Genomic DNA, 27,899 nt, shown 5'->3' on the forward strand with positions numbered 1-27,899 from the left:
TCCCCAAAAATTCCCAAAAAATCCCCCCAAAAATCCCAAAAAAATCCCAAAAAAATCCCCCAAAAATCCCCAAAAATTCCCAAAAAATTCCCAAAAAATTCCCAAAAAATTCCCAAAAAATTCCAAAAAAATTCCCCAAAAAATCCCAAAAATTCCCCCAAAAAATTCCAAAAAAATCCCGAAAAATTCCCAAAAAATTCCCCAAAAAATCCCCAAAAAATCCCGAAAAATTCCCTAAAAATATCCCAAAAAACTCCACCAAAATCCCCCAAAAATCCCCGAAAAGCCCCAAAAAAATTCCCCAAAAAATTCCCCAAAAATCCCCAAAAAATCCCCAAAAAATCGCCCCCAAAAAATAAAAAAATTCCCAAAAAATCCCGAAAATTTCCCCAAAAATATCCCCAAAAAATCCGAAAAAATTAAAAAAAAATCACCAAAAAAATCACCAAAAATTCCCCAAAAAATCCAAAAAAATTCCCCAAAAAATCCCAAAAATTCCCCAAAAATCCCAAAAAAATCCCCAAAAAATCCCAAAAAATCCCCCAAAAAATCCCCCCCAAATCCCAGAAAATTCCCTCAAAATTCCCCCAGCCCCGCCCCCCCATCCCTCCCCAAAATGACGTCATCGGGCGGGATGTGATGACGTCACCGGTGGGAAATGATGACGTCACAGCTCCGGATTTTTCTCCAATCTTTTATTTGGCCCCAAATCCCTTAAAAAAGGCACCAAAAAAATCCGGGAATGTTCCGGAATTCCGGGAATTTTCTGGATTTTTGGGAATTTTCCTGGAATTCCTGGAAGTTTCCGGAAGGTTCCGCTCACACCACGAGGCTCTCCCGGCTCAGGGCGTCGTTCTGGGGGGGGGGGAGGGGAAAAAATGATCCCAAAAATCCCAAAATGATCCCAAAATTATCCCCAAATTGTCCCAAATATCCCAAATTATCCCAAATTATCCCAAATATCCCAAAATTCTCCCAAAATTATCCCAAATATCCCAAAATTATCCCAAATATCCCAAATATCCCAAAATTATCCCAAATTATCCCAAATTATCCCAAAATTATCCCAAAATTATCCCAAATTATCCCAAAATTATCCCAAATTATCCCAAAATTATCCCAAAATTATCCCAAAATTATCCAAAATATCCCAAATTATCCCAAATTATCCCAAATTATCCCAAATTTTGCCCCAAATTATCCCAAAATTCCCAAAAATTCCCAAAAATCCCCCAAAATCCCCCAATTTTACCCCAAATTATCCCAAAATCCCCCGAATTCCCCAAAAATCCCCCAAATTATCCCAAATTTTGTCCCAAATGATCCCAAAATTCCCCAAAATTCCTGAAAATCCCCCAAATTTACCCCAAATTATCCCAAATTATCCCAAATTTTACCCCAAATCATCCCGAAATTCCCAAAACTTCCCCAAAATTCCCCAAATTCCCCCCAAATTTCCCCTCCCCCGTTTCCCCTCCCCCACCTTTCGCAGCCTCCGGGGGGGTCCCGGGGGGGTCCTGGGTGGGGGAGGGGTTTCCCCCCTCGCCCCTCCCCCCCCTCCCCTTTCCCGCCGGGGGGGTCCCGGGGGTGGGGGAGGGGTCACGGAGCCCCAGGGCCCCTCCCCCACCCGGCGGGGGAGGGGGGGCTCGTGCAGGGAGGTGACGTCACTGGGGGCGGGGCCTGGGGGGAGAAGAAGGGGTTTAGGGTGGGGGAGGGGTGAGACCCCACCCCAAAAATTCCATAAATTCCCACCCGGGACCCCCCAAAATCCCCTTGGGACCCCCCAAATCCCTCAGGGACCCCCCAAAAACTCTCAGGGACCCCCCAAAATCCCCCCAGGACCCCCCAAAAAACCCCAAACCCCCCACAGGGACCCCCAAACCCCCCAGGACCCCCCAAATCCCCCCAGGGACCCCCAGATCCCCCCCAGGGCCCCCCAAACCCCCCCAGGGCCCCCCAAAAACTCCTCAAATCCCCCCCAGGACCCCCCAACCCCCCTCAGGGCCTCCCAAAACCCCCAGGACCCCCCAAACCCCCCCAGGGACCCCCAAAATCACCTCAAATCCCCCCCAGGACCCCCCCGCCCCTCCCCCCTCACCGAGCTCCCAGGTGGAGGCTCCGCCCCCGGGGGGGTCCCAGCTGCTCAGGTGCTGCTCCAGGAACCTCAGGGTGCTGGGGGGGGCTAGGGGGAGGGGGAGGGGCCCGGGGGGCGTTGGGGGAGGGGCGGAGCCGAGCCCCTCCCCCACCCCACCCCGCCCCCCCCGCCAGGGGAGGCCTCGATCCAGGGACGGCCACGTTCGGGTCACCCATCCAGGCCGTGACCGGGGCGGAACCTGCTTAGCTTTGGAAACCGGCCCGACACCCAACATAGACCCAACACCTCCCAGTAAAAACCAGTAAAAACCAGTAAAAACCAGTGTGGACCCAGTACAGTCTCAGTGCGGCCCCAGTGCCTCCCAGTATAAACCAGTAACAGGTTTCCATTCAGGTCACCCATCCAGGCCGTGACCGGGGCGGAACCTGCTTAGCTTCGGAAACGGGCCCGGCACCCAACATAGACCCAACACCTCCCAGTAAAAACCAGTAAAAACCAGTATAAACCAGTACAGACCCATACGGACTCAATACAGTCTCAGTGGGACCCCAGCACCTCCCAGTACAGCCCCAGTGCCTCCCAGTATAAACCAGTAACAGGTTTCCATTCAGGTCACCCATCCAGGCCGTGACCGGGGCGGAACCTGCTTAGCTTTGGAGACCGGCCCGGCACCCAACACAGACCCAACACCTCCCAGTAAAAACCAGTATAAACCAGTAAAAACCAGTGTGGACCCAGTACAGCCTCAGTGCGGCCCCAGCGCCCCCCAGTACAGCCGCAGCGCCTCCCAGTATAAACCAGTAACAGGTTTCCATTCAGGTCACCCATCCAGGCCGTGACCGGGGCGGAACCTGCTTAGCTTTGGAGACTGGCCCGGCACCCAACACAGACACAACACCTCCCAGTAAAAACCAGTAAAAACCAGTAAAAACCAGTAAAAACCAGTAAAAACCAGTGTGGACCCAGTACAGTCTCAGTGCGGCCCCAGCGCCCCCCAGTACAGCACCAGTGCCTCCCAGTATAAACCAGTAACAGGTTTCCATTCAGGTCACCCATCCAGGCCGTGACCAGGGCGGAACCTGCTTAGCTTCGGAAACCGGCCCGGCACCCAACACAGACCCAACACCTCCCAGTAAAAACCAGTAAAAACCAGTAAAAAGCAGGATGGACCCAGTACAGTCTCAGTGTGGCCCCAGCACCCCCCAGTACAGCCCCAGCACCTCCCAGTATAAGCCAGTAACAGGTTTCCATTCAGGTCACCCATCCAGGCCGTGACCAGGGCGGAACCTGCTTAGCTTCGGAAACCGGCCTGGCACCCAACACAGACCCAACACCTCCCAGTAAAATCCAGTATAAACCAGTATGGACCAGGATGGACCCAGTACAGTCTCAGTGCGGCCCCAGCGCCCACCAGCACAGCCCCAGCGCCTCCCAGTATAAACCAGTAACAGGTTTCCATTCAGGTCACCCATCCAGGCCGTGACCGGGGCGGAACCTGCTTAGCTTTGGAGACCGGCCCGGCACCCAACACAGACCCAACACCTCCCAGTGAAAACCAGTATAAACCAGTAAAAACCAGTATAAACCAGTATGGACCCAGTACAGCCTCAGTACGGCCCCAGCACCTCCCAGTACAGCCCCAGCGCCTCCCAGTATAAACCAGTAACAGGTTTCCATTCGGGTCACCCATCCAGGCCGTGACCGGGGCGGAACCTGCTTAGCTTTGGAGACCGGCCCGGCACCCAACACAGACCCAACACCTCCCAGTAAAAACCAGTAAAAACCAGTAAAAACCAGTGTGGACCCAGTACAGTCTCAGTGCGGCCCCAGCGCCCCCCAGTACAGCCCCAGCGCCTCCCAGTATAAACCAGTAACAGGTTTCCATTCAGGTCACCCATCCAGGCCGTGACCAGGGCGGAACCTGCTTAGCTTCGGAAACCGGCCCGGCACCCAACACAGACCCAACACCTCCCAGTAAAATCCAGTATAAACCAGTATGGACCAGGATGGACCCAGTACAGTCTCAGTGCGGCCCCAGCGCCCCCCAGCACAGCCCCAGCGCCTCCCAGTATAAACCAGTAACAGGTTTCCATTCGGGTCACCCATCCAGGCCGTGACCGGGGCGGAACCTGCTTAGCTTTGGAGACCGGCCCGGCACCCAACACAGACCCAACACCTCCCAGTAAAAACCAGTATAAACCAGAATAAACCAGTACAGACCCGTACGGACTCAATACAGTCTCAGTGGGACCCCAGCACCTCCCAGTATAAACCAGTAACAGGTTTCCATTCAGGTCACCCATCCAGGCCATGACCGGGGCGGAACCTGCTTAGCTTTGGAGACCGGCCCGGCACCCAACATAGACCCAACACCTCCCAGTATAAACCAGTACAAACCAGTAAAAAACAGTGTGGACCAGGATGGACCCAGTACAGTCTCAGTACAGCCCCAACGACCCCCAGTACAGCCCCAGCGCCTCCCAGTATAAACCAGTAACAGGTTTCCATTCGGGTCACCCATCCAGGCCGTGACCGGGGCGGAACCTGCTTAGCTTCGGAGCCCGGACCGGCACCCAACATAGACCCAACACCTCCCAGTAAAAACCAGTAAAAACCAGTAAAAAACAGTGTGGACCCAGTACAGCCTCAGTGTGGACCCAGTACAGTCTCAGTGCGGCCCCAGCGCCTCCCAGTATAAACCAGTAACAGGTTTCCATTCAGGTCACCCATCCAGGCCGTGAACGGGGCGGAACCTGCTTAGCTTTGGAGACCGGCCCGGCACCCAACACAGACCCAACACCTCCCAGTAAAAACCAGTAAAAACCAGTAAAAAGCAGGATGGACCCAGTACAGCCTCAGTGTGGCCCCAGCGCCCCCCAGTACAGCCCCAGCGCCTCCCAGTATAAACCAGTAACAGGTTTCCATTCAGGTCACCCATCCAGGCCGTGACCGGGGCGGAACCTGCTTAGCTTTGGAAACCGGCCCGGCACCCAACACAGACCCAACACCTCCCAGTAAAAACCAGTAAAAAACAGTAAAAACCAGTGTGGACCCAGTACAGTCTCAGTGCGGCCCCAGCACCTCCCAGTACAGCCCCAGCGCCTCCCAGTATAAACCAGTAACAGGTTTCCATTCGGGTCACCCATCCAGGCCGTGACCGGGGCGGAACCTGCTTAGCTTTGGAGACCGGCCCGGCACCCAACACAGACCCAACACCTCCCAGTAAAAACCAGTATAAACCAGTAAAAACCAGTATAAACCAGTATGGACCCAGTACAGCCTCAGTACGGCCCCAGCACCTCCCAGTACAGCCCCAGTGCCTCCCAGTATAAACCAGTAAAAGGTTTCCATTCAGGTCACCCATCCAGGCCGTGACCGGGGCGGAACCTGCTTAGCTTTGGAAACCGGCCCGGCACCCAACATAGACCCAACACTCCCAGTAAAAACCAGTAAAAAACAGTAAAAACCAGTGTGGACCCAGTACAGTCTCAGTGCGGCCCCAGCACCTCCCAGTACAGCCCCAGCGCCTCCCAGTATAAACCAGTAACAGGTTTCCATTCGGGTCACCCATCCAGGCCGTGACCGGGGCGGAACCTGCTTAGCTTTGGAGACCGGCCCGGCACCCAACACAGACCCAACACCTCCCAGTAAAAACCAGTATAAACCAGTAAAAACCAGTATAAACCAGTATGGACCCAGTACAGCCTCAGTACGGCCCCAGCACCTCCCAGTACAGCCCCAGTGCCTCCCAGTATAAACCAGTAACAGGTTTCCATTCAGGTCACCCATCCAGGCCGTGACCGGGGCGGAACCTGCTTAGCTTTGGAAACCGGCCCGGCACCCAACATAGACCCAACACTCCCAGTAAAAACCAGTAAAAAACAGTAAAAACCAGTGTGGACCCAGTACAGTCTCAGTGTGGCCCCAGCGCCCCCCAGCACAGCCCCAGCGCCTCCCAGTATAAACCAGTAACAGGTTTCCATTCAGGTCACCCATCCAGGCCGTGACCGGGGCGGAACCTGCTTAGCTTTGGAGACCGGCCCGGCACCCAACACAGACCCAACACCTCCCAGTAAAAACCAGTAAAAACCAGTAAAAACCAGTATAAACCAGTATGGACCCAGTACAGCCTCAGTACGGCCCCAGCACCTCCCAGTACAGCCCCAGTGCCTCCCAGTATAAACCAGTAACAGGTTTCCATTCAGGTCACCCATCCAGGCCGTGACCAGGGCGGAACCTGCTTAGCTTCGGAAACCGGCCCGGCACCCAACACAGACCCAACACCTCCCAGTAAAAACCAGTAAAAACCAGTAAAAACCAATAAAAACCAGTGTGGACCCAGTACAGTCTCAGTGTGGCCCCAGCACCCCCCAGTACAGCCCCAGCGCCTCCCAGTATAAGCCAGTAACAGGTTTCCATTCAGGTCACCCATCCAGGCCGTGACCAGGGCGGAACCTGCTTAGCTTCGGAAACCGGCCTGGCACCCAACACAAACCCAACACCTCCCAGTAAAATCCAGTATAAACCAGTATGGACCAGGATGGACCCAGTACAGTCTCAGTGCGGCCCCAGCGCCCCCCAGCACAGCCCCAGCGCCTCCCAGTATAAACCAGTAACAGGTTTCCATTCAGGTCACCCATCCAGGCCGTGACCGGGGCGGAACCTGCTTAGCTTTGGAGACCGGCCCGGCACCCAACACAGACCCAACACCTCCCAGTAAAAACCAGTATAAACCAGTAAAAACCAGTATAAACCAGTATGGACCCAGTACAGCCTCAGTACGGCCCCAGCACCTCCCAGTACAGCCCCAGCGCCTCCCAGTATAAACCAGTAACAGGTTTCCATTCGGGTCACCCATCCAGGCCGTGACCGGGGCGGAACCTGCTTAGCTTTGGAGACTGGCCCGGCACCCAACACAGACCCAACACCTCCCAGTAAAAACCAGTAAAAACCAGTAAAAACCAGTAAAAACCAGTGTGGACCCAGTACAGTCTCAGTGCGGCCCCAGCACCCCCCAGTACAGCCCCAACGCCTCCCAGTATAAACCAGTAACAGGTTTCCATTCAGGTCACCCATCCAGGCCGTGACCGGGGCGGAACCTGCTTAGCTTCGGAAACCGGCCCGGCACCCAACACAGACCCAACACCTCCCAGTAAAAACCAGTATAAACCAGTATGGACCAGGATGGACCCAGTACAGTCTCAGTGCGGCCCCAGCGCCCCCCAGCACAGCCCCAGCGCCTCCCAGTATAAACCAGTAACAGGTTTCCATTCGGGTCACCCATCCAGGCCGTGACCGGGGCGGAACCTGCTTAGCTTTGGAGACCGGCCCGGCACCCAACACAGACCCAACACCTCCCAGTAAAAACCAGTATAAACCAGAATAAACCAGTACAGACCCGTACGGACTCAATACAGTCTCAGTGGGACCCCAGCACCTCCCAGTATAAACCAGTAACAGGTTTCCATTCAGGTCACCCATCCAGGCCATGACCGGGGCGGAACCTGCTTAGCTTTGGAGACCGGCCCGGCACCCAACATAGACCCAACACCTCCCAGTATAAACCAGTACAAACCAGTAAAAAACAGTGTGGACCAGGATGGACCCAGTACAGTCTCAGTACAGCCCCAACGACCCCCAGTACAGCCCCAGCGCCTCCCAGTATAAACCAGTAACAGGTTTCCATTCGGGTCACCCATCCAGGCCGTGACCGGGGCGGAACCTGCTTAGCTTCGGAGCCCGGACCGGCACCCAACATAGACCCAACACCTCCCAGTAAAAACCAGTAAAAACCAGTAAAAAACAGTGTGGACCCAGTACAGCCTCAGTGTGGACCCAGTACAGTCTCAGTGCGGCCCCAGCGCCTCCCAGTATAAACCAGTAACAGGTTTCCATTCAGGTCACCCATCCAGGCCGTGAACGGGGCGGAACCTGCTTAGCTTTGGAGACCGGCCCGGCACCCAACACAGACCCAACACCTCCCAGTAAAAACCAGTAAAAACCAGTAAAAAGCAGGATGGACCCAGTACAGCCTCAGTGTGGCCCCAGCGCCCCCCAGTACAGCCCCAGCGCCTCCCAGTATAAACCAGTAACAGGTTTCCATTCAGGTCACCCATCCAGGCCGTGACCGGGGCGGAACCTGCTTAGCTTTGGAAACCGGCCCGGCACCCAACACAGACCCAACACCTCCCAGTAAAAACCAGTAAAAAACAGTAAAAACCAGTGTGGACCCAGTACAGTCTCAGTGCGGCCCCAGCACCTCCCAGTACAGCCCCAGCGCCTCCCAGTATAAACCAGTAACAGGTTTCCATTCAGGTCACCCATCCAGGCCGTGACCGGGGCGGAACCTGCTTAGCTTTGGAGACCGGCCCGGCACCCAACACAGACCCAACACCTCCCAGTATAAACCAGTATAAACCAGTAAAAACCAGTATAAACCAGTATGGACCCAGTACAGCCTCAGTACGGCCCCAGCACCTCCCAGTACAGCCCCAGTGCCTCCCAGTATAAACCAGTAAAAGGTTTCCATTCAGGTCACCCATCCAGGCCGTGACCGGGGCGGAACCTGCTTAGCTTTGGAAACCGGCCCGGCACCCAACATAGACCCAACACTCCCAGTAAAAACCAGTAAAAAACAGTAAAAACCAGTGTGGACCCAGTACAGTCTCAGTGCGGCCCCAGCACCTCCCAGTACAGCCCCAGCGCCTCCCAGTATAAACCAGTAACAGGTTTCCATTCGGGTCACCCATCCAGGCCGTGACCGGGGCGGAACCTGCTTAGCTTTGGAGACCGGCCCGGCACCCAACACAGACCCAACACCTCCCAGTAAAAACCAGTATAAACCAGTAAAAACCAGTATAAACCAGTATGGACCCAGTACAGCCTCAGTACGGCCCCAGCACCTCCCAGTACAGCCCCAGTGCCTCCCAGTATAAACCAGTAACAGGTTTCCATTCAGGTCACCCATCCAGGCCGTGACCGGGGCGGAACCTGCTTAGCTTTGGAAACCGGCCCGGCACCCAACATAGACCCAACACTCCCAGTAAAAACCAGTAAAAAACAGTAAAAACCAGTGTGGACCCAGTACAGTCTCAGTGTGGCCCCAGCGCCCCCCAGCACAGCCCCAGCGCCTCCCAGTATAAACCAGTAACAGGTTTCCATTCAGGTCACCCATCCAGGCCGTGACCGGGGCGGAACCTGCTTAGCTTTGGAGACCGGCCCGGCACCCAACACAGACCCAACACCTCCCAGTAAAAACCAGTAAAAACCAGTAAAAACCAGTATAAACCAGTATGGACCCAGTACAGCCTCAGTACGGCCCCAGCACCTCCCAGTACAGCCCCAGTGCCTCCCAGTATAAACCAGTAACAGGTTTCCATTCAGGTCACCCATCCAGGCCGTGACCAGGGCGGAACCTGCTTAGCTTCGGAAACCGGCCCGGCACCCAACACAGACCCAACACCTCCCAGTAAAAACCAGTAAAAACCAGTAAAAACCAGTAAAAACCAGTGTGGACCCAGTACAGTCTCAGTGCGGCCCCAGCACCCCCCAGTACAGCCCCAACGCCTCCCAGTATAAACCAGTAACAGGTTTCCATTCAGGTCACCCATCCAGGCCGTGACCGGGGCGGAACCTGCTTAGCTTCGGAAACCGGCCCGGAACCCAACACAGACCCAACACCTCCCAGTAAAAACCAGTATAAACCAGTATGGACCAGGATGGACCCAGTACAGTCTCAGTGCGGCCCCAGCGCCCCCCAGCACAGCCCCAGCGCCTCCCAGTATAAACCAGTAACAGGTTTCCATTCGGGTCACCCATCCAGGCCGTGACCGGGGCGGAACCTGCTTAGCTTTGGAGACCGGCCCGGCACCCAACACAGACCCAACACCTCCCAGTAAAAACCAGTATAAACCAGTAAAAACCAGTATAAACCAGTATGGACCCAGTACAGCCTCAGTACGGCCCCAGCACCTCCCAGTACAGCCCCAGTGCCTCCCAGTATAAACCAGTAACAGGTTTCCATTCAGGTCACCCATCCAGGCCGTGACCAGGGCGGAACCTGCTTAGCTTCGGAAACCGGCCCGGCACCCAACACAGACCCAACACCTCCCAGTAAAAACCAGTAAAAACCAGTAAAAAGCAGGATGGACCCAGTACAGTCTCAGTCTGGCCCCAGCACCCCCCAGTACAGCCCCAGCGCCTCCCAGTATAAGCCAGTAACAGGTTTCCATTCAGGTCACCCATCCAGGCCGTGACCGGGGTGGAACCTGCTTAGCTTCGGAAACCGGCCTGGCACCCAACACAGACCCAACACCTCCCAGTAAAATCCAGTATAAACCAGTATGGACCAGGATGGACCCAGTACAGTCTCAGTGCGGCCCCAGCGCCCCCCAGCACAGCCCCAGTGCCTCCCAGTATAAACCAGTAACAGGTTTCCATTCGGGTCACCCATCCAGGCCGTGACCGGGGCGGAACCTGCTTAGCTTCGGAGACCGGCCCGGCACCTAACACAGACCCAACACCTCCCAGTAAAAACCAGTATAAACCAGTAAAAACCAGTATAAACCAGTATGGACCCAGTACAGCCTCAGTACGGCCCCAGCACCTCCCAGTACAGCCCCAGCGCCTCCCAGTATAAACCAGTAACAGGTTTCCATTCGGGTCACCCATCCAGGCCGTGACCGGGGCGGAACCTGCTTAGCTTTGGAGACCGGCCCGGCACCCAACACAGACCCAACACCTCCCAGTAAAAACCAGTATAAACCAGAATAAACCAGTACAGACCTGTACGGACTCAATACAGTCTCAGTGGGACCCCAGCACCTCCCAGTATAAACCAGTAACAGGTTTCCATTCAGGTCACCCATCCAGGCCATGACCGGGGCGGAACCTGCTTAGCTTTGGAGACTGGCCCGGCACCCAACATAGACCCAACACCTCCCAGTATAAACCAGTAAAAACCAGTATGGACCAGGATGGACCCCGTACAGTCTCAGTGCGGCCCCAGCACCCCCCAGTACAGCCCCAGTGCCTCCCAGTATAAACCAGTAACAGGTTTCCATTCAGGTCACCCATCCAGGCCATGACCAGGGCGGAACCTGCTTAGCTTTGGAGACCGGCCCGGCACCCAACACAGACCCAACACCTCCCAGTATAAACCAGTAAAAACCAGTAAAAAGCAGGATGGACCCTGTACAGCCTCAGTGTGGCCCCAGCGCCCCCCAGTACAGCCCCAGCGCCTCCCAGTATAAACCAGTAACAGGTTTCCATTCAGGTCACCCATCCAGGCCGTGACCGGGGCGGAACCTGCTTAGCTTTGGAGACCGGCCCGGCACCCAACACAGACCCAACACCTCCCAGTAAAAACCAGTATAAACCAGTAAAAACCAGTATAAACCAGTATGGACCCAGTACAGCCTCAGTACGGCCCCAGCACCTCCCAGTACAGCCCCAGCGCCTCCCAGTATAAACCAGTAACAGGTTTCCATTCGGGTCACCCATCCAGGCCGTGACCGGGGCGGAACCTGCTTAGCTTTGGAGACTGGCCCGGCACCCAACACGGACCCAACACCTCCCAGTAAAAACCAGTAAAAAGCAGTAAAAACCAGTAAAAACCAGTGTGGACCCAGTACAGTCTCAGTGCGGCCCCAGCGCCCCCCAGTACAGCCCCAGTGCCTCCCAGTATAAACCAGTAACAGGTTTCCATTCAGGTCACCCATCCAGGCCATGACCGGGGCGGAACCTGCTTAGCTTTGGAAACCGGCCCGGCACCCAACATAGACCCAACACTCCCAGTAAAAACCAGTAAAAAACAGTAAAAACCAGTGTGGACCCAGTACAGTCTCAGTGTGGCCCCAGCGCCCCCCAGCACAGCCCCAGCGCCTCCCAGTATAAACCAGTAACAGGTTTCCATTCAGGTCACCCATCCAGGCCGTGACCGGGGCGGAACCTGCTTAGCTTTGGAGACCGGCCCGGCACCCAACACAGACCCAACACCTCCCAGTAAAAACCAGTAAAAACCAGTAAAAACCAGTATAAACCAGTATGGACCCAGTACAGCCTCAGTACGGCCCCAGCACCTCCCAGTACAGCCCCAGTGCCTCCCAGTATAAACCAGTAACAGGTTTCCATTCAGGTCACCCATCCAGGCCGTGACCAGGGCGGAACCTGCTTAGCTTCGGAAACCGGCCCGGCACCCAACACAGACCCAACACCTCCCAGTAAAAACCAGTAAAAACCAGTATGGACCAGGATGGACCCAGTACAGTCTCAGTGCGGCCCCAGCACCCCCCAGTACAGCCCCAGCGCCTCCCAGTATAAGCCAGTAACAGGTTTCCATTCAGGTCACCCATCCAGGCCGTGACCGGGGCGGAACCTGCTTAGCTTCGGAAACCGGCCCGGCACCCAACACAGACCCAACACCTCCCAGTAAAATCCAGTATAAACCAGTATGGACCAGGATGGACCCAGTACAGTCTCAGTGCGGCCCCAGCGCCCCCCAGCACAGCCCCAGCGCCTCCCAGTATAAACCAGTAACAGGTTTCCATTCAGGTCACCCATCCAGGCCGTGACCGGGGCGGAACCTGCTTAGCTTTGGAGACCGGCCCGGCACCCAACACAGACCCAACACCTCCCAGTATAAACCAGTACAAACCAGAAAAAAACAGTGTGGACCAGGATGGACCCAGTACAGTCTCAGTACAGCCCCAATGCCCCCCAGTACAGCCCCAGCGCCTCCCAGTATAAACCAGTAACAGGTTTCCATTCAGGTCACCCATCCAGGCCGTGACCGGGGCGGAACCTGCTTAGCTTCGGAGCCCGGACCGGCACCCAACATAGACCCAACACCTCCCAGTAAAAACCAGTATAAACCAGTAAAAACCAGTGTGGACCCACTACAGCCTCAGTGCGGCCCCAGCACCTCCCAGTACAGCCCCAGCGCCTCCCAGTACAAACCAGTAACAGGTTTCCATTCAGGTCACCCATCCAGGCCATGACCAGGGCGGAACCTGCTTAGCTTTGGAGACCGGCCCGGCACCCAACACAGACCCAACACCTCCCAGTAAAAACCAGTATAAACCAGAATAAACCAGTACAGACCCGTACGGACTCAATACAGTCTCAGTGGGACCCCAGCACCTCCCAGTATAAACCAGTAACAGGTTTCCATTCAGGTCACCCATCCAGGCCATGACCGGGGCGGAACCTGCTTAGCTTTGGAAACCGGCCCGGCACCCAACATAGACCCAACACTCCCAATAAAAACCAGTAAAAACCAGTAAAAACCAGTGTGGACCCAGTACAGTCTCAGTGTGGCCCCAGCGCCCCCCAGCACAGCCCCAGCGCCTCCCAGTATAAACCAGTAACAGGTTTCCATTCAGGTCACCCATCCAGGCCGTGACCGGGGCGGAACCTGCTTAGCTTTGGAGACCGGCCCGGCACCCAACACAGACCCAACACCTCCCAGTAAAAACCAGTATAAACCAGTAAAAACCAGTATAAACCAGTATGGACCCAGTACAGCCTCAGTACGGCCCCAGCACCTCCCAGTACAGCCCCAGTGCCTCCCAGTATAAACCAGTAACAGGTTTCCATTCAGGTCACCCATCCAGGCCGTGACCAGGGCGGAACCTGCTTAGCTTCGGAAACGGGCCCGGCACCCAACACAGACCCAACACCTCCCAGTAAAAACCAGTAAAAACCAGTAAAAAGCAGGATGGACCCAGTACAGTCTCAGTGCGGCCCCAGCACCCCCCAGTACAGCCCCAGCGCCTCCCAGTATAAGCCAGTAACAGGTTTCCATTCAGGTCACCCATCCAGGCCGTGACCGGGGCGGAACCTGCTTAGCTTCGGAAACCGGCCTGGCACCCAACACAGACCCAACACCTCCCAGTAAAAACCAGTATAAACCAGTATGGACCAGGATGGACCCAGTACAGTCTCAGTGCGGCCCCAGCGCCCCCCAGCACAGCCCCAGCGCCTCCCAGTATAAACCAGTAACAGGTTTCCATTCAGGTCACCCATCCAGGCCGTGACCGGGGCGGAACCTGCTTAGCTTTGGAGACCGGCCCGGCACCCAACACAGACCCAACACCTCCCAGTAAAAACCAGTATAAACCAGTAAAAACCAGTATAAACCAGTATGGACCCACTACAGCCTCAGTACGGCCCCAGCACCTCCCAGTACAGCCCCAGCGCCTCCCAGTATAAACCAGTAACAGGTTTCCATTCAGGTCACCCATCCAGGCCGTGACCGGGGCGGAACCTGCTTAGCTTCGGAAACCGGCCCGGCACCCAACACAGACCCAACACCTCCCAGTAAAATCCAGTATAAACCAGTATGGACCAGGATGGACCCAGTACAGTCTCAGTGCGGCCCCAGCGCCCCCCAGCACAGCCCCAGCGCCTCCCAGTATAAACCAGTAACAGGTTTCCATTCGGGTCACCCATCCAGGCCGTGACCGGGGCGGAACCTGCTTAGCTTTGGAGACCGGCCCGGCACCCAACACAGACCCAACACCTCCCAGTAAAAACCAGTATAAACCAGTAAAAACCAGTATAAACCAGTATGGACCCAGTACAGCCTCAGTACGGCCCCAGCACCTCCCAGTACAGCCCCAGTGCCTCCCAGTATAAACCAGTAACAGGTTTCCATTCAGGTCACCCATCCAGGCCGTAACCGGGGCGGAACCTGCTTAGCTTCGGAAACGGGCCCGGCACCCAACACAGACCCAACACCTCCCAGTAAAAACCAGTAAAAACCAGTAAAAAGCAGGATGGACCCAGTACAGTCTCAGTGTGGCCCCAGCGCCCCCCAGTACAGCCCCAGCGCCTCCCAGTATCAGCCAGTAACAGGTTTCCATTCAGGTCACCCATCCAGGCCATGACCGGGGCGGAACCTGCTTAGCTTTGGAGACCGGCCCGGCACCCAACACAGACCCAACACCTCCCAGTATAAACCAGTACAAACCAGAAAAAAACAGTGTGGACCAGGATGGACCCAGTACAGTCTCAGTACAGCCCCAACGCCCCCCAGTACAGCCCCAGCGCCTCCCAGTATAAACCAGTAACAGGTTTCCATTCAGGTCACCCATCCAGGCCGTGACCGGGGCGGAACCTGCTTAGCTTCGGAGCCCGGACCGGCACCCAACATAGACCCAACACCTCCCAGTAAAAACCAGTATAAACCAGTAAAAACCAGTGTGGACCCACTACAGCCTCAGTGCGGCCCCAGCACCTCCCAGTACAGCCCCAGCGCCTCCCAGTACAAACCAGTAACAGGTTTCCATTCAGGTCACCCATCCAGGCCGTGACCGGGGCGGAACCTGCTTAGCTTTGGAGACCGGCCCGGCACCCAACATAGACCCAACACCTCCCAGTAAAAACCAGTAAAAACCAGTATGGACCAGGATGGACCCCGTACAGTCTCAGTGCGGCCCCAGCACCCCCCAGTACAGCCCCAGTGCCTCCCAGTATAAACCAGTAACAGGTTTCCATTCAGGTCACCCATCCAGGCCGTGACCGGGGCGGAACCTGCTTAGCTTCGGAGACCGGCCCGGCACCCAACACAGACCCAACACCTCCCAGTAAAATCCAGTAAAAACCAGTAAAAAGCAGGATGGACCCAGTACAGTCTCAGTGTGGCCCCAGCACCCCCCAGGACAGCCCCAGTGCCTCCCAGTATAAGCCAGTAACAGGTTTCCATTCAGGTCACCCATCCAGGCCATGACCGGGGCGGAACCTGCTTAGCTTCGGAAACCGGCCCGGCACCCAACACAGACCCAACACCTCCCAGTAAAATCCAGTATAAACCAGTATGGACCAGGATGGACCCAGTACAGTCTCAGTGCGGCCCCAGCGCCCCCCAGCACAGCCCCAGCGCCTCCCAGTATAAACCAGTAACAGGTTTCCATTCAGGTCACCCATCCAGGCCGTGACCGGGGCGGAACCTGCTTAGCTTTGGAGACCGGCCCGGCACCCAACACAGACCCAACACCTCCCAGTATAAACCAGTACAAACCAGAAAAAAACAGTGTGGACCAGGATGGACCCAGTACAGTCTCAGTACAGCCCCAATGCCCCCCAGTACAGCCCCAGCGCCTCCCAGTATAAACCAGTAACAGGTTTCCATTCAGGTCACCCATCCAGGCCGTGACCGGGGCGGAACCTGCTTAGCTTCGGAGCCCGGACCGGCACCCAACATAGACCCAACACCTCCCAGTAAAAACCAGTATAAACCAGTAAAAACCAGTGTGGACCCACTACAGCCTCAGTGCGGCCCCAGCACCTCCCAGTACAGCCCCAGCGCCTCCCAGTACAAACCAGTAACAGGTTTCCATTCAGGTCACCCATCCAGGCCATGACCAGGGCGGAACCTGCTTAGCTTTGGAGACCGGCCCGGCACCCAACACAGACCCAACACCTCCCAGTAAAAACCAGTATAAACCAGAATAAACCAGTACAGACCCGTACGGACTCAATACAGTCTCAGTGGGACCCCAGCACCTCCCAGTATAAACCAGTAACAGGTTTCCATTCAGGTCACCCATCCAGGCCATGACCGGGGCGGAACCTGCTTAGCTTTGGAAACCGGCCCGGCACCCAACATAGACCCAACACTCCCAATAAAAACCAGTAAAAACCAGTAAAAACCAGTGTGGACCCAGTACAGTCTCAGTGTGGCCCCAGCGCCCCCCAGCACAGCCCCAGCGCCTCCCAGTATAAACCAGTAACAGGTTTCCATTCAGGTCACCCATCCAGGCCGTGACCGGGGCGGAACCTGCTTAGCTTTGGAGACCGGCCCGGCACCCAACACAGACCCAACACCTCCCAGTAAAAACCAGTATAAACCAGTAAAAACCAGTATAAACCAGTATGGACCCAGTACAGCCTCAGTACGGCCCCAGCACCTCCCAGTACAGCCCCAGTGCCTCCCAGTATAAACCAGTAACAGGTTTCCATTCAGGTCACCCATCCAGGCCGTGACCAGGGCGGAACCTGCTTAGCTTCGGAAACGGGCCCGGCACCCAACACAGACCCAACACCTCCCAGTAAAAACCAGTAAAAACCAGTAAAAAGCAGGATGGACCCAGTACAGTCTCAGTGCGGCCCCAGCACCCCCCAGTACAGCCCCAGCGCCTCCCAGTATAAGCCAGTAACAGGTTTCCATTCAGGTCACCCATCCAGGCCGTGACCGGGGCGGAACCTGCTTAGCTTCGGAAACCGGCCTGGCACCCAACACAGACCCAACACCTCCCAGTAAAAACCAGTATAAACCAGTATGGACCAGGATGGACCCAGTACAGTCTCAGTGCGGCCCCAGCGCCCCCCAGCACAGCCCCAGCGCCTCCCAGTATAAACCAGTAACAGGTTTCCATTCAGGTCACCCATCCAGGCCGTGACCGGGGCGGAACCTGCTTAGCTTTGGAGACCGGCCCGGCACCCAACACAGACCCAACACCTCCCAGTAAAAACCAGTATAAACCAGTAAAAACCAGTATAAACCAGTATGGACCCACTACAGCCTCAGTACGGCCCCAGCACCTCCCAGTACAGCCCCAGCGCCTCCCAGTATAAACCAGTAACAGGTTTCCATTCAGGTCACCCATCCAGGCCGTGACCGGGGCGGAACCTGCTTAGCTTCGGAAACCGGCCCGGCACCCAACACAGACCCAACACCTCCCAGTAAAATCCAGTATAAACCAGTATGGACCAGGATGGACCCAGTACAGTCTCAGTGCGGCCCCAGCGCCCCCCAGCACAGCCCCAGCGCCTCCCAGTATAAACCAGTAACAGGTTTCCATTCGGGTCACCCATCCAGGCCGTGACCGGGGCGGAACCTGCTTAGCTTTGGAGACCGGCCCGGCACCCAACACAGACCCAACACCTCCCAGTAAAAACCAGTATAAACCAGTAAAAACCAGTATAAACCAGTATGGACCCAGTACAGCCTCAGTACGGCCCCAGCACCTCCCAGTACAGCCCCAGTGCCTCCCAGTATAAACCAGTAACAGGTTTCCATTCAGGTCACCCATCCAGGCCGTAACCGGGGCGGAACCTGCTTAGCTTCGGAAACGGGCCCGGCACCCAACACAGACCCAACACCTCCCAGTAAAAACCAGTAAAAACCAGTAAAAAGCAGGATGGACCCAGTACAGTCTCAGTGTGGCCCCAGCGCCCCCCAGTACAGCCCCAGCGCCTCCCAGTATCAGCCAGTAACAGGTTTCCATTCAGGTCACCCATCCAGGCCATGACCGGGGCGGAACCTGCTTAGCTTTGGAGACCGGCCCGGCACCCAACACAGACCCAACACCTCCCAGTATAAACCAGTACAAACCAGAAAAAAACAGTGTGGACCAGGATGGACCCAGTACAGTCTCAGTACAGCCCCAACGCCCCCCAGTACAGCCCCAGCGCCTCCCAGTATAAACCAGTAACAGGTTTCCATTCAGGTCACCCATCCAGGCCGTGACCGGGGCGGAACCTGCTTAGCTTCGGAGCCCGGACCGGCACCCAACATAGACCCAACACCTCCCAGTAAAAACCAGTATAAACCAGTAAAAACCAGTGTGGACCCACTACAGCCTCAGTGCGGCCCCAGCACCTCCCAGTACAGCCCCAGCGCCTCCCAGTACAAACCAGTAACAGGTTTCCATTCAGGTCACCCATCCAGGCCGTGACCGGGGCGGAACCTGCTTAGCTTTGGAGACCGGCCCGGCACCCAACATAGACCCAACACCTCCCAGTAAAAACCAGTAAAAACCAGTATGGACCAGGATGGACCCCGTACAGTCTCAGTGCGGCCCCAGCACCCCCCAGTACAGCCCCAGTGCCTCCCAGTATAAACCAGTAACAGGTTTCCATTCAGGTCACCCATCCAGGCCGTGACCGGGGCGGAACCTGCTTAGCTTCGGAGACCGGCCCGGCACCCAACACAGACCCAACACCTCCCAGTAAAATCCAGTAAAAACCAGTAAAAAGCAGGATGGACCCAGTACAGTCTCAGTGTGGCCCCAGCACCCCCCAGGACAGCCCCAGTGCCTCCCAGTATAAGCCAGTAACAGGTTTCCATTCAGGTCACCCATCCAGGCCATGACCGGGGCGGAACCTGCTTAGCTTTGGAGACCAGACCGGCACCCAACACAGACCCAACACCTCCCAGTATAAACCAGTAAAAACCAGTATGGACCAGGATGGACCCCGTACAGTCTCAGTGTGGCCCCAGCACCCCCCAGTACAGCCCCAGTGCCTCCCAGTATAAACCAGTAACAGGTTTCCATTCGGGTCACCCATCCAGGCCGTGACCGGGGCGGAACCTGCTTAGCTTTGGAGACCGGCCCGGCACCCAACACAGACCCAACACCTCCCAGTAAAAACCAGTATAAACCAGAATAAACCAGTACAGACCCGTACGGACTCAATACAGTCTCAGTGGGACCCCAGCACCTCCCAGTATAAACCAGTAACAGGTTTCCATTCAGGTCACCCATCCAGGCCGTGACCGGGGCGGAACCTGCTTAGCTTTGGAGACCGGCCCGGCACCCAACATAGACCCAACACCTCCCAGTATAAACCAGTACAAACCAGTAAAAAACAGTGTGGACCAGGATGGACCCAGTACAGTCTCAGTACAGCCCCAACGCCCCCCAGTACAGCCCCAGCGCCTCCCAGTATAAACCAGTAACAGGTTTCCATTCGGGTCACCCATCCAGGCCGTGACCGGGGTGGAACCTGCTTAGCTTCGGAGCCAGGACCGGCACCCAACATAGACCCAACACCTCCCAGTAAAAACCAGTATAAACCAGTAGAAACCAGTACAGACCTGTACGGACTCAATACAGTCTCAGTGTGGCCCCAGCATCCCCCAGTACAGCCCCAGCGCCTCCCAATATAAACCAGTAACAGGTTTCCATTCAGGTCACCCATCCAGGCTGTGACCGGGGCGGAACCTGCTTAGCTTTGGAAACCGGCCCGGCACCCAACACAGACCCAACACCTCCCAGTAAAAACCAGTAAAAACCAGTAAAAACCAGTAAAAACCAGTACAGACCCATACGGACTCAATACAGTCTCAGTGCGGCCCCAGCGCCCCCCAGTACAGCCCCAGCGCCTCCCAGTATAAACCAGTAACAGGTTTCCATTCAGGTCACCCATCCAGGCCATGACCGGGGCGGAACCTGCTTAGCTTTGGAGACCGGCCCGGCACCCAACATAGACCCAACACCTCCCAGTATAAACCAGTACAAGCCCAGCACCTCCCAGTATAAACCAGTATGGACCCAGCACCTCCCAATATGGACCCAGACCCCTCCCAGTCCCTCCCAGTAATCCCAAACCCCAAACCAGTATAAACCAGTAACCCCCAGTCCCCTGTTTACCCGCCCCAGCCTCGTGATTGACAGCTGTCAATCACCCCGGGCTCACCTGAGCTGTCGCTGTCCCTCAGCAGCGGCACCTGAGAGCTCTGGCTGCTCCCTGGGGGGGGAGGGGACAGCTCAGGCCTCACCTGGGGCTCACCTGGGCTCACCTGAGCCCCTCCCCCCGCCCCTCCCCCACTCACCGAGGAGCTGAAGGGGCAGTCCGGGGTGGGGGGAGGGGCCGAAGGCGCCCCCCGAGGTCGCCGCTTTCCCGGCCAGGTAAACTGGGGGGGGAGGGGAGGGGACAGGTGAGCCCAGGTGAGCTCTGAGATCCAGCTGGACACACCTGGGAGAGCCCAGAACCCCCCCAGGTGTGTCCAGAACCCCCCCAGGTGTGTCCAGGTGTGCTCAAAACCCCCCCAGGTGTGTCCAGAACCCCCCCAGGTGTGTCCAGGTGTGTCCAGAACCCCCCCAGGTGTGTCCAGAACCCCCCCAGGTGAGTCCAGGTGTATCCAGGTGTGTCCAGGTGTGCTCAGAACCCCCCCAGGTGTGTCCAGAACCCCCCAGGTGTGTCCAGAACCCCCCCAGGTGTGTCCAGAACCCCCCCAGGTGTGTCCAGGTGTACCCAGGTGTGTCCAGAACCCCCCAGGTGTGCTCAGAACCCCCCCAGGTGTGTCCAGAACCCCCCAGGTGTGTCCAGAACCCCCCTGGGTGTGTCCAGGTGTGCTCAGAACCCCCCCAGGTGTCCCCAGGTGTGCTCAGGTGTGTTCCCAGACCCCCCAGGTGTGTCCAGGTGTTCCCCAGGTGTGTCCAGGTGTATCTCAAGTGCTCCCCAGCTGTTCCCAGGTGTCCCCAGGTGTCTCCAGGTGTGTCCAGGTGTGTCCCCAGCTATCCCCACCTGTCCCCAGGTGTGTCCCAGGTGTCCCCAGGTGTGTCCAGGTGTCCCCAGGTGAGTTTTGGTGTCCCCAGGTGAGTTTTGGTGTCCCCAGCTGTCCCCAGGTGTCCCCAGGTGTGTCCCCAGGTACTCACGCGCCTCGGGGCAGCAGCAGGTGCGGGGGCAGCAGGGGCAGCGCAGGTAACAGCAGCAGGTGTGGGGACAGCACTGGCACCAGCACAGCCCCACCCCCAACAGCAACAGCCCCGCCCCCGACAGCAGCAGCACCACGAACAGCCAGTCTGGGGAGAAACAGCCCAAAAACGGGCAAAATCAACCCAAAAACGGCCCCAAAACAGCCCCAAAACAGCCCAAAATCAACCCAAAAACGAACAGCCAGTCTGGGGAGAAACCGCCCAAAAACGGGCAAAATCAGCCCAAAAATGGCCAAAATCAACCCAAAAACAGCCCCAAAACAGCCCAAAATCAACCCAAAAACAGCACAAAATGAACCCAAAACCGAACAGCCGGTCTGGGGAGAAACAGCCCAAAAACGGGCAAAATCAACCCAAAAACAGCCAAAATCAACCCAAAACCAGCCAAAATCAACCCAAAACCAGCCAAAATCAACCCAAAACCAGCCCAAAATCAGCCCAAAAAACAGCCCAAAATGAACCCAAAATCAACCCCAAAACAGCCCAAAACCAGCTCAAATCAACCCAAAAATAGCCCCAAAACAGCTCAAAAACAGCCCAAAACCAGCCAAAATCAACCCAAAAACAACCCAAAACCAGCCCAAAACCAGCCAAAATCAGCCGAAAAACAGCCTCAAAATCAACCCAAAAATGGCCCAAAATCAACCCAAAATCAACCCAAAACAGCCCAAAAACAGCCCAAAAACAGCCCCAAAACAGCCCAAAATCAGCCCAAAACCAGCTCAAAAACAACCCAAAAATGGCCCAAAATGGCCCAAATTTATCCCAAATTTATCCCAAATTATCCCAAAATATCCTGAATTTACCCCGAATTACCCCAAAACACCGAGAACAGCCCCAAAATGGGACCCAAACGGCCCCGAACCTTCCCCAGGTGTGTCCAGGTGTTCCCCAGCTGTGTCCAGGTGTGGTTTTGGTGTCCCCAGGTGTCCCCAGGTGTAGTTTTGGTGTCTCCAGGTGTAGTTTTGGTGTCCCCAGGTGTGTCACACCCATCCCCAGGTGTCTCACACATGTCCCAGGTGTATTTTGGTGTCCCCAGGTGTCCCCAGGTGTATTTCAGGTGTCCCCAGGTGTGGTTTTGGTGTCCCCAGGTGTGTCACACCCATCCCCAGGTGTAGTTTTGGTGTCCCCAGGTGTATTTTGGTGTCCCCAGGTGTGTCACACCCATCCCCAGGTGTCTCACACCTGTCCCAGGTGTATTTTGGTGTTCCCAGGTGTAGTTTTGGTGTCCCCAGGTGTATTTTGGTGTCCCCAGGTGTCCCCAGGTGTATTTTGGTGTCCCCAGGTGTGTCACACCCATCCCCAGGTGTCTCACACCTGTCCCAGGTGTATTTTGGTGTCCCCAGGTGTGTTTTTGGTGTCCCCAGGTGTGTTTTTGGTGTCCCCAGGTGTGTTACAGCCATCCCCAGGTGTATTTTGGTGTCCCCAGGTGTCCCCAGGTGTGTCACACCCATCCCCAGGTGTCTCACACCCGTCCCCAGGTGTGTCACACCCATCCCCAGGTGTCTCACACCTGTCCCAGGTGCGCCTGTACCTGGCAGGGTCCCCTCGGGCAGGAGCCGGGAGCCCTCGGGCAGCGACCCTGGGGGGACACGGGGGGAGGGGCCCGGGGGCCGCCCCAGTTCCTCCCAGTCCGGACCAGTTTGGTCCCAGTTCCCTCCCAGTCCCTCCCAGTTCCCTCCCACTCCATCCCAGTTTGTCCCAGTTCCATCCTAGTTCCTCTTTAACCCCTCCCAGTCCATCCCAGTCCATCCCAGTCCATCCCAGTTTGTCCCAGTTCCCTCCCAGTTCCTCTTTAACCCCTCCCAGTCCATCCCAGTTTGGTCCCAGTTTGGTCCCAGTTCCCCCGAGTCCCTCCCAGTTCCCTCCCAGTCCCTCCCAGTCCATCCCAGTCCCTCCCAGTTTGGTCCCAGTTTGGTCCCAGTCCCTCCCAGTCCCTCCCAGTTCCCTCCCAGTCCATCCCAGTTTGTCCCAGTTCCCTCCCAGTTCCTCTTTAACCCCTCCCAGTCCATCCCAGTCCATCCCAGTCCATCCCAGTCCATCCCAGTTTGGTCCCAGTTCCTCCCAGTCCCTCCCAGTTCCCTCCCAGTCCCTCCCAGTCCATCCCAGTCCCTCCCAGTTTGGTCCCAGTTTGGTCCCAGTCCCTCCCAGTCCCTTCCAGTTCCCTCCCAGTCCATCCCAGTTTGGTCCCAGTCCATCCCAGTCCATCCCAGTTCCCTCCCAGTCCATCCCAGTTTGGTCCCAGTCCCTCCCAGTTCCCTCCCAGTCCCTCCCAGTCCATCCCAGTTCCCTCCCAGTTTGGTCCCAGTTCATCCCAGTCCATCCCAGTTTTGTTCCAGTTCCCTCCCAGTTCCCCCCAGTCTCACCCAGTACCACCAGTTCGGCCACACCCTCGTTGTTGCCCTGCAGGTCGGTGGTGGAGGTGACGGTGCACAGGTACAGCCCGCTGTCACCCCACGCTGCGGGGCCCAGGCTGAGCTCTGCACCTGGACAGGTGACACAGGTGTGACAGGTGTGACATGGACAGGTGTGACAGGTGTGACAGGTGTGACAGGTGTGACATGGACAGGTGACAGTGCACAGGTACAGCCCGCTGTCACCCCACGCTGCGGGGCCGAGGCTCAGCTCCGCACCTGGACAGGTGACACAGGACAGGTGTGACAGGTGTGACAGGTGTGACACAGGACAGGTGACAGTGCACAGGTACAGCCGCTGTCACCCCACGCTGCGGGGCCGAGACTGAGCTCCGCACCTGGACAGGTGTGACAGGACAGGTGTGACACAGGACAGGTGTGACAGGTGTGACAGGTGACACAGGACAGGTGACACAGGACAGGTGACAGTGCACAGGTACAGCACGCTGTCACCCCAGGCTGCCGGGCCGAGACTGAGCTCTGCACCTGGACAGGTGTGACAGGTGTGACAGGACAGGTGTGACAGGTGACACAGGACAGGTGTGACAGGTGTGACATGGACAGGTGACAGTGCACAGGTACAGCCGCTGTCACCCCAGGCTGCGGGACCCAGGCTCAGCTCTGCACCTGGACAGGTGTGACAGGTGTGACATGGACAGGTGTGACAGGTGTGACATGGACAGGTGTGACACAGGACAGGTGTGACATGGACAGGTGTGACAGGTGTGACAGGTGTGACACAGGACAGGTGTGACAGGTGTGACAGGTGTGACATGGACAGGTGTGACAGGTGTGACACAGGACAGGTGACAGTGCACAGGTACAGCCCACTGTCACCCCAGGCTGCGGGACCGAGACTGAGCTCTGCACCTGGACAGGTGTGACAGGTGTGACAGGACAGGTGACACAGGACAGGTGTGACAGGTGTGACATGGACAGGTGTGACAGGTGTGATACAGGACAGGTGACACAGGACAGGTGACACAGGACAGGTGACAGTGCACAGGTACAGCCGCTGTCACCCCAGGCTGCCGGACTGAGACTGAGCTCTGCACCTGGACAGGTGTGACAGGTGTGACACAGGACAGGTGTGACAGGTGTGACAGGTGTGACAGGTGTGACCAGGTGTGACAGGTGTGACACAGGACAGGTGTGACATGGACAGGTGACACAGGACAGATGACACAGGTGACAGATAGGTGTAGCCCAGGTGTCCCCAGCTGTCCCCAGGTGTGTTCAGCTGTCCCCAGGTGTGTCCAGGTGTGTTCAGCTGTACCCCAGCTCCCCCCAGGTGTCCCCAGGTGTCCCCAGGTGTCCCCAGCTGTCCCCACCTGTCCCCAGGTGTATCCAGCTGTACCCCAGGTGTATCCCCACCTGTCCCCAGGTGTCCCCAGGTACCCCCAGGTGTCCCCAGGTGTGTCCCCAGGTGTACCCCAGTTGTCCCCAGGTGTCCCCAGGTGTCCCCAGGTACCCCCAGCTGTCCCCAGGTGTCCCCAGGTGTCCCCAGGTACCCCCAGCTGTCCCCAGCTGTCCCCAGGTGTCCCCAGGTACCCCCAGCTGTCCCCAGGTGTCCCCAGGTGTCCCCAGGTACCCCCAGCTGTCCCCAGGTGTCCCCAGGTGTCCCCACCTGTCCCCAGGTGTGCTCTCACCTCCCTGGATGGTGACGGCCCTGCCCAGGTAGAAATCTCCCAGCGTCACCTGCTGGCCCTGCTTGGTGGCCACGATGCGCACGGTGCGAGCCCAGTCGGGACAGGCGGCGGCCGCCTCGCCAGGTGACGCCCCGGAGCCGCCAGGTGACGCCCCGGAGCCGCCAGGTGACGCCCCGGAGCCGCCAGGTGAGCTCCAGGTGTCGGGACAGAAGGATTTGTACTTCCAGGTGACGATGGGGGGGGGCCCAGGTGAGCTCACCTGGAACTGGCAGCGGAGCAGAACCGGCTGGAACAGGAGAGCGACGGTGCGGGGCTCGGGGATTGTCACCTGGAGAGACCACACCTGGACAGGTGTACCTGGGACAGGTGACAGACAGGTGAGAGACAGGTTAGAGACACCCGGAACAGGAGAGCGACGGTGCGGGGCTCGGGGATTGTCACCTGGAGAGACCACACCTGGACAGGTGACACACCTGGGGACAGATGAGACAGGTTAGAGACAGGTGACACACCTGGGGACAGGTGAGAGACAGGTGACACACCTGGGGACAGGTGAGACAGGGGTTAGAGACACCTGGGGACAGGTGAGACAGGGGTTAGAGACAGGTGACACACCTGGGGACAGGTGAGAGATCAGAGACAGGTGACACACCTGGGGACAGGTGAGACAGGGGTTAGAGACACCTGGGGACAGGTGAGAGACAGGTGACACACCTGGGGACAGATCAGAGACAGGTGACACACCTGGGGACAGGTGAGACAGGGGTTAGAGACACCCGAACAGGAGAGCGACGGTGCGGGGCTCGGGGATTGTCACCTGGAGAGACCACACCTGGACAGGTGACACACCTGGGGACAGGTGAGACAGGGGTTAGAGACACCTGGACAGGTGAGACAGGGGTTAGAGACACCTGGACAGGTGACACACCTGGGGACAGGTGACACAGGGGTTAGAGACAGGTGACACACCTGGGGACAGGTGAGAGACAGGTTAGAGACAGGTGACACACCTGGGGACAGGTGAGAGAGGGGTTAGAGACAGGTGACACACCTGGGGACAGGTGAGAGATCAGAGACAGGTGACACACCTGGGGACAGGTGAGACAGGGGTTAGAGACACCCGGAACAGGAGAGCGACGGTGCGGGGCTCGGGGATTGTCACCTGGAGGGACCACACCTGGACAGGTGACACACCTGGGGACAGGTGAGAGACAGGTGACACACCTGGGACAGGTGAGAGACAGGTGACACACCTGGAGAGGTGTACCTGGGACAGGTGAAACAGGGGTTAGAGACAGGTGTCACACCTGGAGAGGTGACACAGGTGGGGTGACACAGGTGACACAGGTGACACAGGTGACACCTGTACAGGTGACACAGGACAGGTGACACAGGTGAGGTGACACAGGTGACACAGGTGACACAGGACAGGTGACACAGGTGACACAGGACAGGTGACACAGGACAGGTGACACAGGTGACACAGGTGACACAGGTGAGGTGACACCTGCCCAGGTGTGACCCCCAGACTCACCTGTGCCCTCCTAATTAACCCCTAATTAATTACACCTCCTTAATTACCCCCCTAATTACCCCAGAACCCCATTAATTACCCCAGACCTCTATTAATTACCCACCTAATTAACCCTAAACCCCCTTAATTACCCCCCTAATTAACCCTGGACCCCCTTAATTACCCCCCTAATTAACCCCCAGCCTCTTAATTACCCCAGAGCCCCCTTAATTAACTTGGATCCCGTTAATTACCCTCCCTAATTAACCCCCAGCCCCTTAATTACCCCGGACCCCGTTAATTACCCCAACCCCCATTAATTACCCCCCATAATTAACCCCGAATCCCCTTAATTAACCCCCCCTAATGAACCCCCAGCCCCTCAATGGCCCGGCCGGGGTTAATTAGCGCGTTAATTAGCGCTAATTAGGCACCCACCGAGCAGCGCCAGCAGCGCCCCCAGCGCCGCCGCCATCTTGGCTCGGACAGGTGGGGGCGGGGCCGGAGGGGGCGGGGCCAGCGCACCTGGACGCGCGCACTTCCGGGTTAGGCCACGCCCACTTCCGGGTTAGGCCACGCCCATCGCCTTATATGGAAGTGGGGCGGGAAAATTGGGGGGAAATGGGGGAAAATCGGGAAAATCGGGAAAAATTGGGAAAAATGGGAAAAATCGGGAAAAATGAGGGGAAAATGGGGAAAATTGGGAAAATGGGGAAAATTGGGAAAAAATGGGGAAAAATGGGGAAAAATCGGGAAAAATTGGGAAAAAACAGGGAAATTGGG

The 27,899-nt window shown here is 56.9% G+C and overlaps 1 protein-coding gene across 1 annotated transcript; it reads right to left on the reverse strand.

Moving 5' to 3' along the window:
• Positions 1-1,600: 1,600 nt before the first annotated feature.
• On the reverse strand, positions 1,601-27,800 carry LOC131574017 (lipolysis-stimulated lipoprotein receptor-like; the record flags this gene model as incomplete). Its single annotated transcript, XM_058828394.1, has 10 exons — positions 27,555-27,800; positions 26,766-26,797; positions 25,604-25,931; positions 23,907-24,026; positions 23,054-23,122; positions 21,481-21,627; positions 20,655-20,735; positions 20,519-20,569; positions 2,099-2,182; positions 1,601-1,680 (listed from the first exon to the last, which is right to left on the reverse strand). Coding segments are annotated over exons 1-10 (1,029 nt in total), but the record flags the coding sequence as incomplete, so codon positions are not given.
• Positions 27,801-27,899: the final 99 nt, after the last annotated feature.

Source organism: Poecile atricapillus (genome assembly GCF_030490865.1).
Source record: "Poecile atricapillus isolate bPoeAtr1 chromosome 32 unlocalized genomic scaffold, bPoeAtr1.hap1 SUPER_32_unloc_5, whole genome shotgun sequence".
Lineage (NCBI taxonomy): Eukaryota > Metazoa > Chordata > Aves > Passeriformes > Paridae > Poecile > Poecile atricapillus.